At 45.0% G+C, this 19,768-nt stretch overlaps 1 protein-coding gene across 1 annotated transcript; it reads right to left on the reverse strand.

Moving 5' to 3' along the window:
• Window positions 1–13,306: 13,306 nt before the first annotated feature.
• On the reverse strand, window positions 13,307–19,061 carry LOC149404027 (subtilisin-like protease SBT3.6). The gene is made up of 10 exons (XM_089606627.1): window positions 18,834–19,061; window positions 18,628–18,719; window positions 18,402–18,499; window positions 18,153–18,308; window positions 15,696–16,369; window positions 15,190–15,278; window positions 14,858–15,103; window positions 14,654–14,768; window positions 14,377–14,569; window positions 13,307–14,018 (listed from the first exon to the last, which is right to left on the reverse strand). The coding sequence occupies exons 1-10, from the start codon at window positions 18,933–18,935 to the stop codon at window positions 13,435–13,437; spliced, it is 2,349 nt and encodes a 782-aa protein (XP_089462753.1). The 5' UTR covers window positions 18,936–19,061; the 3' UTR covers window positions 13,307–13,434.
• Between the last annotated feature and the right edge of the window lie 707 nt (window positions 19,062–19,768).

Here is a 19,768-nt window from a genome sequence, read left to right on the forward strand (position 1 = left end):
AACCTAGAAGCAAAATTGTGCTTAAAGAAAAGTTGGGTGAGGAAGCTTCTACCTCATCTGTAAGAACTGTTCTTACCCCAACTGAAACACAACCTAACTCATCAGAATCTCGTCAAGTAGTACTTCGATGTAGTGGGAGGGCTACTCAAAAGCCTGACAGGTACATGTCTTATGGAGACTCTCTTGTAGCCGTCTCCGACATGGATGACCCTGCTTCCTATAGCCAAGCGATGGCTTGTTCTGAATCAAACCTTTGGCTTGACGCCATGAAAGTTGAAATGCACTCGATGTATGTCAACAAAGTCTGGAAACTTGTAGACCTTCCTGAAGGGATTAAACCCGTAGGGTGTAAGTGGATATACAAGAAGAAAAGGGGTCCTGATGGGAACGTCGAGACGTTCAAAGCACGACTTGTGGCGAAGGGTTATACCCAACAAGAAGGGATTGACTATGAAGAAACCTTCTCGCCAGTCGCGATGCTTAAATCCATCCGCATACTCCTATCCATAGCTGCAGCTCTCGACTATGAGATCTGGCAAATGGATGTCAAGACAGCCTTTCTGAATGGCAATCTTGACGAGCGCATTTACATGGCTCAACCAGACGGTTTCGTGGATAAAGGTCAAGAGGCCAAGGTTTGTGAGTTGCTTAAATCCATTTATGGACTAAAGCAAGCATCTAGGTCATGGAATATTAGATTCGATGAAACTGTAAAAAGCTTTGGCTTTGAACAGTCGATAGATGAGCCTTGTGTTTACAAGTTAATACACGAAGGTAAAGTTGTGTTTCTGGTACTATATGTCGATGATATACTACTCATTGGTAATGACGTGGGTAAGTTATCTGAGGTTAAGGTCTGGCTAGCAAAGCAATTTGATATGAAGGATCTAGGAGAAGCCGCGTACATTCTGGGGATCCAAATCTTTCGAGATAGGAAAAACCGGACCCTGTCGCTCTCTCAAGCATCTTATACTGATAAGGTGATGGATCGCTTCTCGATGCAAGACTGCAAGAGGGGTCAAACACCCTTTAGGCATGGAGTTTCACTCTCTAAGGACCAGTCCCAAGACTGCACAAGAGATTGAAGACATGAGGAAAATTCCTTACGCCTCTGCCGTAGGAAGCCTTATGTATGCTATGCTTTGCACTAGACCTGACATCTGTTTCGCCGTTGGCGTAGTTAGCCGTTTCCAATCAAACCCTGGACCCGAGCACTGGATTGCTGTTAAGCATGTTCTTAAGTATCTTCGAAGAACTAGGAACTTGATGCTTACATACTCAGGTGCTGACCTGACTATGACGGGATATACCGACTCCGATTTTCAAGCGGATAAGGATTCCAGGAAATCCACTTCAGGATCTGTGTTCATCCTTAATGGTGGAGCTGTTGTGTGGAGAAGTATTAAGCAATCTTGCATTGCTGACTCCACAATGGAAGCAGAATATGTGGCTGCTTGTGAAGCATCCAAAGAGGCTGTATGGCTTAAAAAATTCCTTAAGTATTTGGAAGTTGTTCCAAACGTCGACGAGCCCATGACCCTTTATTGTGATAATAGTGGGGCTGTCGCTAACTCAAAGGAACCTAGAAGCCATAAGCGCTCTAAACATATTGAGAGGAAATACCATTTGATTCGAGAGATCGCGCAACGCGGAGACGTGGAGGTGAAGTAGATCTCAGGCAGATCCATTCACCAAGGCCCTAGTGAACATGGTCTTCGACCAACTTCGAGAGGGATTAGGCATGTAGGACTACTCACATCTTCTTTGAGTCAAGTGGGAGTTTGTTGTCAATGGTGCCCACAAGAAGAGTAGTAGTGTCTATTTATGTACATTTGATGTCATATAGTCTTACGAAGACTCTTGCTTGTAATTGCTTATTCATTAATAAAAAGTTGAAACGTTCATTCAATCTTCCTTGTCTGAAGCTTTATGATAAAACCATAGTCTTTTAGTCCATAAACAAACTTAACAACTTACGAAGAGACAAATGTAGATTTGCATGAACAAACTCTTCGTAGTTTGCTTAAAACGATATATTCGCAATCTTAGGGTCAAAGGACTATTGACCTCAGTATGATTGTTAGAAGAATCTATGATGTCTGGTTATGAGGCATTGAGAGTTAGGAACTCTATAGTTCTTCTAGGTATCTTCCGAAGGTACTGAATTGACCAGTGCACTTCTAGAGACAAGATAAGAACAAACCATTTAACCTCTTATGTCTCGAAGTCACTATGTATGAATTGCATCATGCTTACCTTAATCCTGAAATGAGACATGCCATTTCACACCTTAGTATTCTCATTTGAGAAAGTCAAAGTTCGGACTCACTATGTGATTCCGAACAAGGCCTATTGGTGAGGTACTAAGTTGTGAGTCTGTCATGAGTAACTTTGTGAAGTTCTCATAGATATGGAATTCATGTACAAGATTGCTGAAATGCAATGTATGTCACCTCATGCTTTGTTCCTTGGAGTGTGAATAAATGAACTGGCCAGTGTCCAAATTGAGTCCTGACTCTTTTGGATGAAACAATGTGACTTGTTAGCTCCTCGTCAATACATTGTTTCTAACTTATTCACAAGCGACAAAGGAGTTGAGGAAATAACAGCTAGAAGGGTAAAATGGTAATTTAGTAAATCCCGACTAGCTGATGACATTCATGAAGGGTAAACATAGATAATATTCAGTGGATCCGCTCATCATAATTAGGTCGAATTCTTGAGTAGAAAATAAATTCATTTGAACCGAGAGATTTTCAGTGTCAGCTCTTTAGTGGAGTCAGTTGGCATTAAGCTAAACTTGGAAAAGGTTTGTGAACTTTTGAGTCCAAGTGTTTAGCTAAAGCTTTGTTCATTTGGGTCCATGAGGTCACTGTCACGAATCACATCGATAGGAATAGTTAAACTGGAAGCTAAGTCAAAACAAGAACGAAAATAGTGAAAAGGGTAATTTTGTCTTTTGAGACATAAGGATGAAATGGATGTCAATAAATTTTGACAAGTTCATTTGATGACTTAATGTCACTCGGCCATAATATGATTAATTGGGCCTTGTGAATTAATTTCATTTCATAAGAATTTTATTGAAAATTCTTAATGGGCCTTTCACATGTTGTCATGAACAAATGAAGAAGCTTCTAGAAGCTCCTTCTAGATGTGAAATGGGCGCCCAAATACCCAAGGGAAAGAGAAATTATTTTGTGCATAAATGTATCAAGATACTTGCCAAAAGAAAAAGAGGAAACAAATTTCCTCTATGAGGAAAGCATAAGTTCGGCCAACACAAGGGAAAGAGAGAGACAAACTAAATGAGGAAACAAATCCAAGGCTTATTGAAGCACATGTTGGACGTGTAAAGCAAGGGAAAAAGGGGAAATAAGATTTCCTCATAAAGGCTTGGAAAATAAGAGGAAACTACTTCTTTCCAAGGCCAACCCTTCTCCTATAAATAGGACCCTCATTCCTCTCATTCTATTCATTCCACATAAGTTAGAGATTGAGAGCTTCTCTCTCTAGACCTTGTGGTGGCCGAAATCCTCTCTCTCTCTCTTTCTATTTTATTTTCGATTTTTCTTGTTTTGGCACCTAGGTCCTCACTTGACCTAGCGTTTAGCTCTGCGACTTCGAGACTCGTTCTCAAGTCGTAGTGTTTAAAAGTGCCCACTCACTGATTCCTTCTTTTCGAGTGATTTAGTGATAGAAACTTTCGTGGTTGCTCGAGGTGCCGAGGAAAGAAAGAGAGACGTGCTGCGAGGGGAGACGAGCGTTGCAACTTTCCAAAAGCTTCTACAAGGTTCAAGCTTCAAGAAAGGTTAGTAACTTTAATAGCTCATATCAGTTTTTATTTACATGCATATGCTCTTGTCTAGGTTAGTAAAAACTAGTTTTACTTAAAAAGAAAATTTTTAAAATTCCGCCGCTTAACGAAGCGTTAAACTTTTTCTTAAACCCTAGATCGATTCCAACAGGTGCGCCATGTAAGCGTCTTAGGTTCTCCATGTAGGCGTCTTACGTACGCCATGTAGGCATCTAAAGTGCGCCATGTAGGCGTCTTAGGTGCGCCATGTAGTCGTCTTACGTGCGCCATGTAGGCGTCTTAGGTGCGCCATGTACGCGTCTTGATTGCGCCATTTAGGCGTCTTATGTATTTTTTGGTGGAGCGTGTTCTTCGGACGCGCTTTGCATTCTGAAAGTTTTTCAACTGCGAGTCAGCCAGGCTGCGTAGGCACCTTATGTTGCCGGGTAGGTGTCTTGAGTGCGCCATGCAGGCGTCTTGAGTTGTGCCATGTAGGCGTCTTACGTGCGCCATGTAGGCGTCTTAGATGCGCCATGTAGGCGTCTTAGGTGCGCCATGTAGGCGTCTTGATTGCGCCATATAGGCGTCTTACGTGCGCCATGTAAGCGTCTTAGGTGTGCCATGTAGGCGTCTTGATTGCGCCATGTAGGCGTCTTGATTGCACCATGTAGGCGTCTTGATTGCGCCATGTAGGAGTCTTGATTAAGCCATGTAGGCATCTTGATTGCGCCATGTAGGCGTCTAAGGTTCGCCATGTAGGCGTCATACGTGCGCCATGTACGCATCTTACGTGCGCCATGTAGGCGTCTTAGGTGCGCCATGTAGTCGTCTTACGTGCGCCATGTAGGCGTCTTAGGTGCGCCATTTAGGCGTCTTAGGTGCGATATGTAGGCGTCTTACATGCGCCATGTAGGCGTCTTAGGTGCACCATATAGGCGTCTTAGGTGCGCCATGTAGGCGCCTTAGGTGCGCCATGAGGGCGTCTTGATTGCGCCATGTAGGCGTCTTACGTGCGCCATGTAGGCGTCTTACATGCGCCATGTAGGCGTTTTACATTCGCCATGTAGGCGTCTTAGGTGTGCCAAGTAGGCATCTTAGGTGCGCCATGTAGGCGTCTTGATTGCGCCATGTAGGCGTCTTACGTGCGCCAGGTAGACGTCTTAGGTGCGCCATGTAAGCGTCTTAGGTTCTCCATGTAGGCGTCTTACGTACGCCATGTAGGCATCTAAAGTGCGCCATGTAGGCGTCTTAGGTGCGCCATGTAGTCGTCTTACGTGCGCCATGTAGGCGTCTTAGGTGCGCCATGTACGCGTCTTGATTGCGCCATTTAGGCGTCTTATGTATTTTTTGGTGAAGCGTGTTCTTCGGACGCGCTTTGCATTCTGAAAGTTTTTCAACTGCGAGTCAGCCAGGCTGCGTAGGCACCTTATGTTGCCGGGTAGGTGTCTTGAGTGCGCCATGCAGGCGTCTTGAGTTGTGCCATGTAGGCGTCTTACGTGCGCCATGTAGGCGTCTTAGATGCGCCATGTAGGCGTCTTAGGTGCGCCATGTAGGCGTCTTGATTGCGCCATATAGGCGTCTTACGTGCGCCATGTAAGTGTCTTAGGTGTGCCATGTAGGCGTCTTGATTGCGCCATGTAGGCGTCTTGATTGCACCATGTAGGCGTCTTGATTGCGCCATGTAGGAGTCTTGATTAAGCCATGTAGGCATCTTGATTGCGCCATGTAGGCGTCTAAGGTTCGCCATGTAGGCGTCATACGTGCGCCATGTACGCATCTTACGTGCGCCATGTAGGCGTCTTAGGTGCGCCATGTAGTCGTCTTACGTGCGCCATGTAGGCGTCTTAGGTGCGCCATGTAGGCGTCTTAGGTGCGATATGTAGGCGTCTTACGTGCGCCATGTAGGCGTCTTTCGTGCACCATGTAGGCGTCTTAGGTGCGCCATGTAGTCATCTTGATTGCGCCATGTAGGCGTCTTAGTGCGCCATGTAGGCATCTTGATTGTTCTTCATACGCGCTTTGCGTTCTGCAAGTTTTTTCAACTGCGAGTCACCATGCTGCGTAGGCACCTTATATGTGCAGGGTAGGTGTCTTTAGTGCGCCATGCAGGCGTGTTGAGTTGCGCCATGTAGGCGTCTTAAATGCGCCATGTAGGCGTCTTAGATGCGCCATGTAGGTGTCTTAGGTGCGCCATGTAGGCGTCTAAGGTGCGCCATGTAGGTGTCTTAGGTGCGCCATGTAGGCATCTTGATTGCGCCATATAGGCATCTTACGTGCGCCATGTAGGCATCTTAAGTGCGCAATGTAGGCGTCTTGATTGCACCATGTAGGCGTCTTAGATGCGCCATGTAGGCGTCTTAGTGCGCCATGTAGGCGTCTTGATTGTGCCATGTAGGCGTCTTACGTGCTCCATGTAGGCTTCTTACGTGCGCCATGTAGGCGTCTTAGGTGCGCCATGTTGGCGTCTTGATTGCGCCATGTAGGCGTCTTAGGGGCGCCACGTAGGCGTCTTAGGTGCACCATGTAGGCGTCTTAGTTGCGCCATGTGGGCGTCTTAGGTGCGATATGTAGGCGTCTTACGTGCGCCATGTAGGCGTCTTTCGTGCGCCATGTAGGCGTCTTAGGTGCGCCATGTAGTCATCTTGATTGCGCCATGTAGGCGTCTTAGTGCGCCATGTAGGCATCTTGATTGTTCTTCATACGCGCTTTGCGTTCTGCAAGTTTTTTCAACTGCGAGTCACCATGCTGCGTAGGCACCTTATATGTGCAGGGTAGGTGTCTTTAGTGCGCCATGCAGGCGTGTTGAGTTGCGCCATGTAGGCGTCTTAAATGCGCCATGTAGGCGTCTTAGATGCGCCATGTAGGCGTCTTAGGTGCGCCATGTAGGCGTCTAAGGTGCGCCATGTAGGTGTCTTAGGTGCGCCATGTAGGCGTCTTGATTGCGCCATATAGGCATCTTACGTGCGCCTTGTAGGCATCTTAAGTGCGCAATGTAGGCGTCTTGATTGCACCATGTAGGCGTCTTAGATGCGCCATGTAGGCGTCTTAGTGCGCCATGTAGGCGTCTTGATTGTGCCATGTAGGCGTCTTACGTGCTCCATGTAGGCTTCTTACGTGCGCCATGTAGGCGTCTTAGGTGCGCCATGTTGGCGTCTTGATTGCGCCATGTAGGCGTCTTAGGGGCGCCACGTAGGTGTCTTAGGTGCACCATGTAGGCGTCTTAGTTGCGCCATGTAGGCGTCTTACGTGCGCCATGTAGGCGTCTTAGGTGCGCCATGTAGGCGTCTTGATTGCGCCATGTAGGCGTCTTACGTGCGCCGTGTAGGCATCTTACGTGCGCCATGTAGGCGTCTTAGGTGCGCCATGTAGGCGTCTTACGTGCGCCATGTAGGCGTCTTAGGTACGCCATGTAGGCGTCGTACGTGCGCCATGTAGGCATCTTAGGTGCACCATGTAGGCGTCTTGATTGCGCCATGTAGGCGTCTTACGTGCGCCATGTAGGCGTCTTATGTATTTTTTGGTGGAGCGTGTTCTTTTGAGGGTTCCCTTACCATTGCTAGCCCCCCCGAGTTTTAGGGTTATAAGTTTAATTTTTGATAACCGGAAAACTTGCACAAAACGAATTTCGAAATGAAAAACTCGAATTTTATTACGTTTGCGAGAAATTTGCGAAAAATTTAAAATCCTAAAACAATGGCTCGTAGGCCTTATTGAAAATGGGAAATAAAAGCGTTAAAACATGGGGAACGCTAGCTACTGGTAGTACTGCCTCAAGTGTTTCGCATTCCACAGGTGGCGAATCGGAGTTCCGTCTGTGTGCTCGATGTAGTATGTCCCGTCGTGGATGACTTTTCGGACTCTATAGGGGCCTTCCCAGTTCTGGCCTAAGACGCCGGCGCCTTGAACTTGTGTATTCTGGAAAACTCGTCTGAGTACAAGGCTTCTAACCGCAAAGGTTCGCCTTTTTATGTTGGAGTTGTTGTATCTTTCGACCTTGTGCTTCTGTGCGGCGCGGCGTCTGAATGCTTCTGATCTCTTTTCGTCGATCAAATCCAACTCCAGGCGCATGGCCTCGTCGTTGTTTGCTTCGTCGAACATATCGACTCGGAACGTGGGTATCTCAGTTTCAATCGGAACCACGGCCTCGATCCCATACGCGAGGGAGAATGGCGTTTCGCCGATGGCGTTTCACGCGGTTGTCCTGTAAGCCCATAGGACGAACGGCAATTCCTCGGCCCAGGCGCGTGTCAGAGCGGCAACCCGACCGGTCAGGCTTTGCACCTCTTTGACTCGTCTTGTAAACTTCATTTCAAGGAGTGCCTTGATTTTTTCGGGATTCGCCTCTATCCATCGTCGGCTGACAATGTATCCGAGGAATTTTTCGGATTCAACCCCGAACATGCATTTGTTGGGATTGAGTTTCATTTTGTATCAGCGGAGGATCGTGAACATCTCCCTTATGTCGTGTACGTGATTGGTTGCCAATAGGCTTTTAACGAGCATGTCGTCCACGTACACTTCCATTGTCTTGCCGATTTTATCGGCGAAGATCCGATTTACCAAGCGCTGGTACATTGCTCCCGCGTTCTTAAGGCCGAAAGGCATGATCTTATAACAGTAGAGACCTCGATCGGTGACAAAGGTTGTCTTAATTTGAACGGGCTCGTGCATCCGAATTTGGTTGTAGCCCCAATAGGCGTCCATGAAGCTGAGAAGTTCATGGCCAGCCGTGGCGTCCACCAGCTGTTCGATATGCGGGAGTGGAAAGCAGTCCTTAGGGCAGGCTTTGTTAAGATCTTTGTAGTCTATACAAATTCGCCACTTCCCATTAGGCTTTTTCACCATTACCACGTTGGCGACCCACTTGGGATACTTAGCCTCTCGGATGAAGTTTGCGGCGAGGAGTTTCTCGACCTCTTCATTTATGGCCAGGTATCGTTCTGGGTTGAACGTTCGTCTAGCATGCACCTTTTCGGCGACCTTTGGGTCGTCGTTCAATCGGTGCACTATTACCTCGGGATTAATTCCAGGCATGTCGGCATGAGTCCATGCAAAAACATCCTTAAATTCCCGGAGGAAGGCAGTGAGATGAGTTTTGATGGCGAGTGGAAGCCGGATGCCGACCTTTACAACCTGATCAAGCTTAGATTCGTCCAGGACGATCGGCACAAGATCGTCAGAGGTTTCCACCTTGAGTCTTTCGACTTCATCCCGGGGGTCAAGTTCTCCGAACTTCCTGGCGTCCCTTGGGTCGCATGGGTAATCGTCTTCTAGTTGGAAGATTGTGTTGACCATTTTTCCCGCGAATTTACCATCAACTCCTTGCACGTAGCATATTCTGGCTTGGGATTGGTCTCCGGCCATAATGCCAATTCCCTCTTCGGTGGGGAATTTCACTAGTAGGTGGTACGTGGAAGTGATTGCCCTTAGCCGGTTCAACGTGGGTCGCCCGATGATTAAGTTATAGGGCGACTCCTGATCGACCACTAGGAATGGGACCATGTGAATGACCTCAATGCCTCCAGGGGTCCCGAAGGTGACCGGCAAATCGGTGATGCCGTCGGTCATAACCTTTTCCCCAGTGAACCCAAACAATGGCGTTTGGGTCGGAGTCGGGCGCAACCCCCCCAAGCTTCATGCGCTCTAGGGTGGACTTGAGAATTATGTCGGCAGCGCTGCCGTTGTCGATGAGAACCCTTTTCACCAAGTTATTGGCCACTTGGGCTTTGAGCACAATTGCGTCATTGTGTGGATGCACAACTCGCTTGGCCTCTTCATTGGTGAAATACATCGTCTCGTGAGGCACGAACGGAGGTTCTTCATATGTAAAGTTGACGTGCATGGCAGCGTCTTCCTGAGCCACGACCCTAAGGAATTTCTTCCGTTGTCGGGCCGAATCTCCATCTTGTGGACCTCCTAATATGGTGGTTACCACGTGGAGCTGTGGATTGGCGTTCGCAGTAGCCGCGGTTCGATCGGCAGAGGCGGCTGTTCCTCCTCCCTGACCAGACTGTGGTCTGTTCGTGGTGAGGCCCGCAGCGCTGATCATGCGTAACACGAACTCTTTCAGCTCACCCCGTTGGATCAAAGCCTCGATTTGCCTTTTAAGGTTGTAGCATTCCGAGGTCAAATGACCGTATTCCCGATGAAACTCACAATATCTAGATCGATCGCGAGTTGCGGGATCCTTTTTCATTGGAGCCGGGGGTTTGAACTAGTCACGTGCCAGAGCCAGGATCCGTTCCGGCGCCGTGTTCAACGGTGTGAACGACGAGTACCCTTTGAAGTTTTCCGCAAGTCGCGGCTTCTGGGGTACAGGGGGTTGGTTATTAGAAACCTGATTTACCTTGTTTCATCTTTTACGAGGTTAGCCTTGCTCGTGGCTGGGTTCTTCTCGACGACGAGAGCTTTGGTTGTTACTCTTGCGGCTGTCGAGGTAATCTTCGACTCCCATGAAGGTCTTAGCCCGAGTCATGAACTCGGCCATTGTAGAGGGGACATGGCTGACGACTGACTTGGGGAAGTCACTTGTGCGCAAGCCTTCTATGATAGCGGCAATTGCGTTGCCGTCGTCAAAGCGGTCGACCTTGTTTGACTCTTCAGTGAATCGGGCGAGGTATCTTCTAAGAGATTCGCCACTCTCTTGCCTGATTGACCACAAGTACATCTTGGTCTTCTTTTGGACCATAGACGTAACGAACCGTGCTCGGAACATGTCCTTCAAGTCTTCGAACGAGTGAATGCTCCCTGGCCTTAAGTTCTTGAACCACTCAAAACCGGGTCCGGCGAGGGTCAAACTAAAAGCTTGGCACATGGCGCCAGGAGAGACACCCTGCATCGTCATCCAGGTTTCATAGTGCTGGATGTGGTAAGCAGGATCTGCTTTTCCATCATAGGGAGTGAGGTTCGGGAGTTTAAAATTCCTCGTACAAACCTCGGCCAATATCTGAGCCGTGAAAGGCGAGGAGTTCTCCTCAACGACCCCATAGGTGCTTCCACCTATTCCGTATTCTCGGAGATCTCGTACCTCATTCCGAAGATTGTGGATCATAGTGACCATATCGAGACCGGTCGTTGGAGTAACCCCTTGTTCGAGAGGATTTACCTGTCGCCTTTCGTTAGACCCTTGCCCTGCGCGGTGATTCCCGTTAGTCGGGGCTGCCAGCGGGATGTTGGGTCTAGAGCTTAGTCGCTCTCTCAGATCATTGCCACGCCCAATGCGTTGAGCAGTGAGGTAGTCCCTAAGGTCAGGGCTGGTAGTACGGAGGTGCAAGCTTCGTCTGCGACGGTGCGCTCTCCGCGTGCCCTGACTTTCCGCAACATTCTCCCTTTGACCTAGTCGGTCGAGGGCTGAACGTTGGGAATTCCCCTCTTGAGAAGTTGTCGGTGCGTCGCCTGTCCGGGGTAGGGGATTCGATGGACCGGCTTCCAACACGGCGGGGAGTCCCCCGTCCTTCGTGAGAGAAGTCTCGATATCCTCCGAATCACCAATACCCTCGTAATTAGGGTCGCAGTCACGGCTTTCCTCGTTGAGGTTCTCAGGATCCCCGTTGGGGATTATCGTGTCATGCGCAGGTCGTTTTGTAGCCAGTCGGCTGTGGTACCTTGCGTTCCTCGCCTTTAGTTGGCGGACATTCTACTTCAATTCCATGATGCGGTTGTCCCTGCTATCAGGAAATGGAGATGGTGAGCGGGTCGAGCTCTCTTCATGGAGCGACTCTTCGTCACCATGCGCTCGAGAGCGCAAGAAGTATTTTTTGGTCCCAGTGACGTTATCGGGGTTATTCACGCCCTCAGAACGTACGGGTGGTTGACTACTCATCTTTTCTCAAGTTCGAGAAAGTTGAGTTTGTAGAAGAAAAGAATAAGATGAACAGAAGGGTGGTCCGGGCTGAACAGGTCGGGAAGTCCCCTCCTTCTAGCGCCAAAATGTTGTCGCACGAAAATGAACAACTATTGAATACCTCGGGCGGTTCGATCCAAGGCCGGACCAAGTGATCGCACCCGGGCCAAAAGTGTGAACTCGAAAGTCTCGAGCTAGGTTTTCTCCGATCAACCCGCCTCTCGGAAGAGGGTAGGGGTGAGGAGGAGGAGTGACCGTGCCTTGTGTGTCGGCTGCCTACGTACCCGTGTGTGGGATCAGGTCAGAACGTAGTTCAGGCATGTCAGACGCAGTGTGAGGCGCGGAGCCTTGGTGGAGAAGCGTGCTCGACGAAGGAGACGAGGCGCTGAGGAGTCCTCGGCGGCGTCTCAGAACTTCGGAGATCGCGTACGCGTCTAGCGTGTTAGACGCGGGGGGGGGGGGGGGGGGACTCTAGTCGAGAACCCTAGGAGCGTGCTTGAGCATTGGGGGGCGTTCGGTCAGAGGGTTGCCAGAATGCTTCAGGCCAAAGATGGCATCAAGAGAAGCAGAGGAGAGCGAGAATTCGAGCGTATCGATAGGAGATGAAGGGATGGCTTCCCCCTCAGTGAGAGGGGGTTTATGTTGGGGTTTGTGGACCTTAAGAGGGTCCTTCGTCGCCCATGTGGGACTCGGGGCGCGCACATTTTCAAGAGGAGGCGCACAAGGGGCAGCGGCGCACCACGCGCGGCGCGCGACCCGCGGCGCGCAGGCCGTGTCCTTCCGGGCCCGTTGAGCTATTGTGGGCTTTACATTTCGGGTTTATGACACAAATATATCTAGTCGATGGATAGAATCCGAGTCGAGCCTCGACTCGAGGAGCGAGGCTCGACTAGAGGAGACTGACTCAAAGCTCGTCTCGAGGAGACTGACTCAAGGCTCAACTCGAGGAGCGAGGCTCGACTCGAGGAGCCGACTCAAATCTCAACTCGAGGGGCTTGGCTCGACTCAAGGAGTCAAGAGTTCAGGCGAAGGCTTGAAGGCTTGCCGCTCTTCAGGACCTCCGGCCTGACCATCGGCCCTTTGAGTGACGTGTCTTCTTGGTGTCTCGGGTTTTCCGAAAACGACCGACAACACCAGCTACGCGGCATGACTCTCTGGCGGCCTTGGCGGCCTCAACAACAATGACCTTGAGCGGCCTAGTGCCTGAGTGTACATGAATCCTTCGACATAGGCAACACCGGATGGGGCGGCGATCTCGAAGAGGTGAAGCCGGCATATATGTCAACAACGTCGACAATGTGGCAGACGAAGAAAGTCTCGCGCTTGGCGCAGATATCGAAGACGAAGGACAGCTGTAATGCATATTTTTTTTTTTAAAAAAAAAAGGCCATGGAGTTTGTACAATCATCAAATGCAGAAAAATGAAATCAATTTTTGAACCGATGAGAGAGAGAGAGAGAGAGAGAGAGAGAGAGAGAGTAAATTAGTTTAAATGTATAATCAAAACACAATCTTTCATTAATTATTTATTTTAACCAAATAAACATTTAAACAAAAAAAAGGTAAAATTGGAAACAAAAAATTGGTTTAATTGCCACGTTATCAAAATTCGCTATGTTAAAATTTTAAACTTGTGAAAATTGGAGTTGCATTTTATATATAGTGGTTTGAATTTTAATGAAAAATACTTGTCCAACATCGTAGAAACGACAAGAAGCTAAAATATGCAATTTATTTGTACATTTCACCAGTATCATGATTGCATAGGGGTATGACAAACACCACAAACTAGACACTACATTGTTTCATTACTAGGAACTAAAAGTTGGAAGTGCGCAGTCTTCACGGACAAAGGAATTTTCACTGCATAACCTCTTCTAGTCCACGTTAAGCTCCCAAATACGTACCCAATATCTAGCTGATATTTAGACGAGAAAGTGACCTTGAACGAACACTTCTTGACTAGAGTATTGAACACCATAACCTCAGGTTTTATGGACACTGAAACCCAGGGCGGGGCTTCTATTCTCGCTCTGTAAAGAGAGTTCTTAGGACCAACATTAGTGACGGTTCTCTTAACCGTTACAGAAGATTTCCCAAGGGTTGGTATGGTAATGGAAGGCAAGTTGAGATCAAGAATCGAAGGTGTACGAGTCAGACACGTTGTGGCGTTTCCAGTGAGATGAGAAATAGCAGACTCGTTGTAGTGCATCGCGCAGAGGTAGTTAACGTAATCAGATTTTCCCATGTCGTAGACAAGACCGGGATCAGCCGCGGAATTCGGGTTTACTATGCCGCCTCCAAAGTCAAATGGATCAGCCAACTTGAGCGAAGAGCCTTCCGCAAATATTGGTTGACCAAATGGACCACTTCTTGATGCTGCATTGCTCAAAAAAATTAAATTGGAAGTTTGAACACAATCATACAGGTCCCATATGGAAAAACTCATTTAAATTGCAAAGAAAATATTAGAATATTAAGATGATTCATTCGGATGGAACACCGAGATTGAGATTAATTGATTAATTCAGAGGGAACCAGATTTAATGGTCTTTAAAATCGTAACTTGACAACAAGAGAGACTAGCTTAGTTGGTGCCCCATAAATGATGACGTAGGTTCTAGTTACCGCGGGAGTAAGAACTCTTTTTGTGATTAAAAATATGGTAATATGACACTTTATGAAGAAAGAAAAAAAACCATTATTATTCGGTGGTGTAATATGCGAAAATACGCACCAGTAGTGACAAGAGCTGATCTGATGGCGGCAGGGGACCAAGAGGGATGGAGGGCTTTAAGAAGAGCCACAATGCTCGAGATATGCGGAGTTGCCATTGAAGTTCCCGAGAACATCGCATATCCATTGTCCGCTAATCCGTCGTGTGCAGAAGTTGCCGCCAAGATATTCACACCCGGTGCACTTATATCCGGCTAGTTTACAAATATTCAATAAATAACTTATTAGTAACGTTTTTTTTTTCAAGAAAATAATTCTGAAATGTAAAGAAAAAATACCTTAAGGATAGCTGGTGCTATGGAGTTGGGCCCTCTCGAAGAGAAATAGGCCACATTTTGAGGTAAAGGCTTCCCCACAAATGTTGTTGAGGGACTCAGCTTCACAAGAGGATCACTGGTATAACAACAACAAAATACTGAATGTAAGAATTCCAACATATAAAAATAGAGTTTGACAAAAAAAAAAAGAGTCATCTGTGTAACCTTGTGGATCTGATGTAGTGCAAGATTTTGGTTCCGACCTCAAAATCGACACTAACGCAAGGGAAGTCATTGCCGCAAGGAGACAAGGCTCCGCTTTGGTGCTTGGCTACAATTAGCCCGATACCACCGGCTTCATTCACGTAAAAAGCTGCGTTTCCGATCACTGGCATCTGAACTGACGTGGCGAAGCAGAGCACCACTTTCCCGGCTGTGTTTGTCTTGTTGAGTGTAAGAAACTCGCAGTCTCTGTCAATGGTTAAATTTGTCAAATTCAAATTGTTGGAGTATGGGAATTAGTTTAAAAGTGTATATTTTGGATTTGGCAAACCAACCCTGGTGTAAAAGCATCGAGTTCTCCTCTGGGTTCGGGATAGAACAAGCCTGTGAAGCCGATCTCCTTCCCTGTGTACAAAGCTTGGCCCTATGATAATTACACCGCATTGATCAAATTAGCGGAGGTCAAATTTTATCTATTTCCATGTTGTTATCAAGTATGATTTAAGCCTAGTTGTCTACGTTGTTTAATTTAAATTTTTTATCGTTAGAATTCAGCTAGCACAACTTGTATTTCCTTTGTTCTGTTTGGATTCAAGTTTGCACTCCAATTTCCTTTGAAAATAGTGAAAAAAATCAAACGTGAGCGAGATTCCATTTTTCCCTATCGTGCTCATTCTCTCTTAATTTTTCCCTCCCATTGCCATCTCTCTCTCTGAACTATTTTTTTTTTAATTTAAAAAGGCAACAAAATAAACTTGATTTGTAACTCGATTTATCGTCATTATTTTAATTTTCCATTTCCGAAATTGGGGGCTCAAACGGATACTAAAATAGAACTTACCATAACAGTCTTGTTGTTACCAAGAGTAATAGAAGACGGGAAAACTCGATCCACACCGTTGGCAGCGACAGTAAGAATCCACGGAGCGACATTGGTAACCGTCTGATCGGATGGCCCGCTATTCCCCGCAGCAGCCACAACGGTTATCCCATTTGCCACCGCATGAAACGAGCCAACCGCGATCCCATCCCGATCGTCTACATTGGAGTACATGGGAACAGAGGACCCAAGCGACACCGAAATAACGTCGACGCCATCGTGTATGGCCATGTCAAATGCCATGAGGATGTCGGCGGAGGTGCACATCCCAAACACGGTCCAGCACACCTTGTAGATCGCCAGCCTGGCGTTCGGCGCGCCTCCTCTGACGGTTCCGCCAGCGAGGCCGAGGTACGTGACGTTTGGGACCAGAGCACCGGCGATCGTGCTCGCGGTGTGGGTCCCGTGCCCGTTCGCATCTCGTGCGGACATGTATTCGGTCTCGCCGTTTGCGTTGGGAAGTTGGTTGTGGTTCTCGGCAGTGAAGCCGTCGGCGAACCAACGCGCTCCGATGATTTTCTTGTGGCAGTGCTGAGTTGCGTTGAATCGGTCGCCTGATTCGCACACACCTTTCCACCGAGACGGGATTGGCCCGAGCCCCTCGCCTGCGAATGATTTTGACTCTGGCCATATTCCTAGATGGTAAATATTCATCAACCCACCAGTAATTTTTTACACTGAATGTTATTCAATGATACTACAGTTCTAAAATATATTTTTAGTCTAATTAATGAAATTTTAATTTAATTATCTACTAATGATGCGACGTTTTTAAAATAATTACACTTTCATTATTTAATATAAATTAATTAGATTATACCAATATTTAAATATTTAGCATATTTTTGCACCAAAATAATATAATAGTATTATCATTAAAGCAGGTTAAATTGATTATTGTCTTGTTTTGAAGCTCAATTTTTTTTTTTTTTTTTTTTTATTTTATTAGTTAAAACATTTTGAATTCTATTTGTTTCTTTAAATACAAGGAACCTTACATGTGAGTTCATTTTTTTTAGTGTCAATGTTTTATTTCACTTTAAACATCTAAACAAGAGTGATATTAGATCTACATATTTTTTTCACAACCTTATAATTTTTTTTTCTTCATAAAATCTGAGTTCTAAACTACGCCTAAAATACAGTTGATACCCATCCAAATCCATCTCAAACTTCAATATTAAGTCATATGTTTAAATGGAAAATTCAAGGTAAGAAAAACTAGTGAAATTATGGTGGAAGATTGAAAACCAAAGAGTGGATTCCAATTTTTTTTTAGGCGAATGATTTTGACTCTGGCCATATTCCTAGATGGTAAATATTCATCAACCCACCGGTAATTTTTTACACTGAATGTTACTTCAATGATACTACAGTTCTAAAATATATTTTTAGTCTAATTAATGAAATTTTAATTTAATTATCTACTAATGATGCGACGTTTTTAAAATAATTACACTTTCATTATTTAATATAAATTAATTAGATTATACCAATATTTAAATATTTAGCATATTTTTGCACCAAAATAATATAATAGTATTATCATTAAAGCAGGTTAAATTGATTATTGTCTTGTTTTGAAGCTCAATTTTTTTTTTTTTTTTTTTTATATTTTATTAGTTAAAACATTTTGAATTCTATTTGTTTCTTTAAATACAAGGAACCTTACATGTAAGTTCATTTTTTTAGTGTCAATGTTTTATTTCACTTTAAACATCTAAACAAGAGGGATATTAGATCTACATATTTTTTCACAACCTTATAATTTTTTTTTCTTCATAAAATCTGAGTTCTAAACTACGCCTAAAATACAGTTGATACCCATCCAAATCCATCTCAAACTTCAATATTGAGTCATATGTTTAAATGGAAAATTCAAGGTAAGAAAAACTAGTGAAATTATGGTGGAAGATTGAAAACCAAAGAGTGGATTCCAATTTTTTTTTATTTTTTTTTTTATTTTTTTTTTCCAATATGGTATTCCTTTTAGTTTTCTAAACACGTCCAAGCAAGAATGATAATAGTAAGAGATCTAGTTTTTCCAAAAAAAAAAAAAAAGTAACGCGTTTTGGCTTGACGACCCAACTTTTCATCATTTTCTTCTTTCTAAAAATCTTTATTTTCCTTTGTAAAATCTGAGTTCCAAACTATAATACAACATGATGTCAACTCACACTATCCTGTAACAAATCATTATTTTCTCCAATTATTATAATTTTGTTTGTATTAATTTCACAAATTTAAGTTAAGTTTGACTTTTGGATGGAGGAAGTCAATGTAATATTTTTCATCTCCCTAAACCGATCTTACAATATTGTGATCCGATTTTACTAATCCTTGGAATATAGTGAAATAATAAAATAATAAGTAATTTTCAAGGTAAATCAAATAGTCTAATTTATCCAAAAATCAAACCTGTATCAAACACGGCTACGATAACATTATCTCCTCTGGCGGATTTGTGAAGGAGATTGGAATGAGATTGGGAAGAGAGTCCGAGTGAGTCCCAACTTCTTGTTGTTTGTAGTTTGTGAATGCTGTTCGGTATCACTTTCACAACACCAGGCAGCTCTGAAACTCCCACACAAAAAGAAATGTCCTTTTTTTTTGTAATATATTTAATATTATGATCACTAGATATTAGATATGAAATTACTATATTACCAGCAAGATCTTGAGCTTGTTTTACTGTAAGCTTGGCAGCAAATCCAGAGAAACCATGTCTGTAACTGTACACTATCAACTCCAACGCATTTTCCTTACTGCAACATATATCACCACAAATAAGTACCGTTTTAGTTATATACACAAATAAATCCCGAGGACTTTATCGTAGTTTATCTAATTGGAGTTGTTATGCAGAGAAAAAAAGATAATTGGCGTTAGTTACCCTCCCACCACTGAGGCAAGCAAACTGTGATGGGACTCCGTGACCTTTTCCGGATCATCATGCCGTCTGTTGCCAAGATAGACGATGTGAACCTGAAAAAAATTAATTCAGAAATTAATTTACATCGTGACACACCAAGTTAGAAAAAAGAGTTAAGATTAAAAAAAAAATAAAAAATTGGAAGTAAATATATTGATGCCTCGTACATTTCTCTTGCCCTCCACAAAGATCTTTGTTGCTCTTCCATGGTTGTTGAGAACAAAGAAAAGGCATACTGCTATAATGAATATTGAACTTGATAAGCTCATTTTCTTTTGTTTTTATTTATTTTAGTTTCAATGGAACATTGAGAGACTGGATTTTAAGAATGACGATCAGTAAGAAGGAAGAATACTGCAATAAAAACTGTATTGTGATTTTACAAAGTTTTAGGATGGATTTTCTTCATAAGAATGAATCGAGAGAAAAGGAATGTGACTTTAGATTGTTTATTAATTATAAGTTATAAGGTTTTGGTTTTATAACCGTTTTCTATGTCACAAGCTGGCTTACTCGTTCGATTGAAGTCTGAATCGGTAAAATATATCACAAAGTCAACCGTTTCTGACACAAGGAATTTTTATTAAGCAAATGATAATTCTTGGTATTGATATAAAATTATAATTATACGTGGTAACACTAACCATTGCATAAATTAGCGCATTCCAAGGCGCCACTTACCGTATCTTTCGATTCGTTATATCTCGAAACTTGTGCTCTATACTGTTTTATTTATTTACCGTACCATTGGCTTTACGAAAGACTTGCTTCGTGTTTTTGTTTTTTTTTTTGTTGTCAATTTAATTGGTGTTAATCTGAAAAATTGGTTACACTTATTGTTACCGGTCCATCTCGGTCCGGTAGAGCAGCGACGGCCGCGATAGCGACCACCCCGGGACTCCCCCGACGCATGACCGACCTCCGGCCTCATGAGCTCGGCCTCCAGCTCCATGGCCGACCTCCGGCCTCATGAGCTCGGCCTCCAGCTCCATGGCCGACCTCCGGCTTCATGAGTTCGCCCTCCAGCTCCATGACCGACCTCCGAGCTCATAAGCTCGGCCTCCAGCTCCATGGCCGACCTCCGGCCTCATGAGTTCGGCCT

Source organism: Urtica dioica, chromosome 2, assembly GCF_054948205.1.
Source record: "Urtica dioica subsp. dioica isolate 48M chromosome 2, U.dioica_male_clone48M_v1_H2, whole genome shotgun sequence".
NCBI lineage: Eukaryota > Viridiplantae > Streptophyta > Magnoliopsida > Rosales > Urticaceae > Urtica > Urtica dioica.

Excerpts from the sequence above, each read along its gene's own strand:
- LOC149404027 (XM_089606627.1), bottom strand. The coding sequence starts at position 18,935 with ATGAGCTTATCAAGTTCAATATTCATTATAGCAGTATGCCTTTTCTTT. Across the intron at positions 16,370-18,152 it reads CGTAGCCGTGTTTGATACAG|GAATATGGCCAGAGTCAAAA; the intron begins GTTTGATTTTTG and ends TTTACCATCTAG. Across the intron at positions 14,769-14,857 it reads CACTACATCAGATCCACAAG|TGATCCTCTTGTGAAGCTGA; the intron begins GTTACACAGATG and ends TTGTTATACCAG.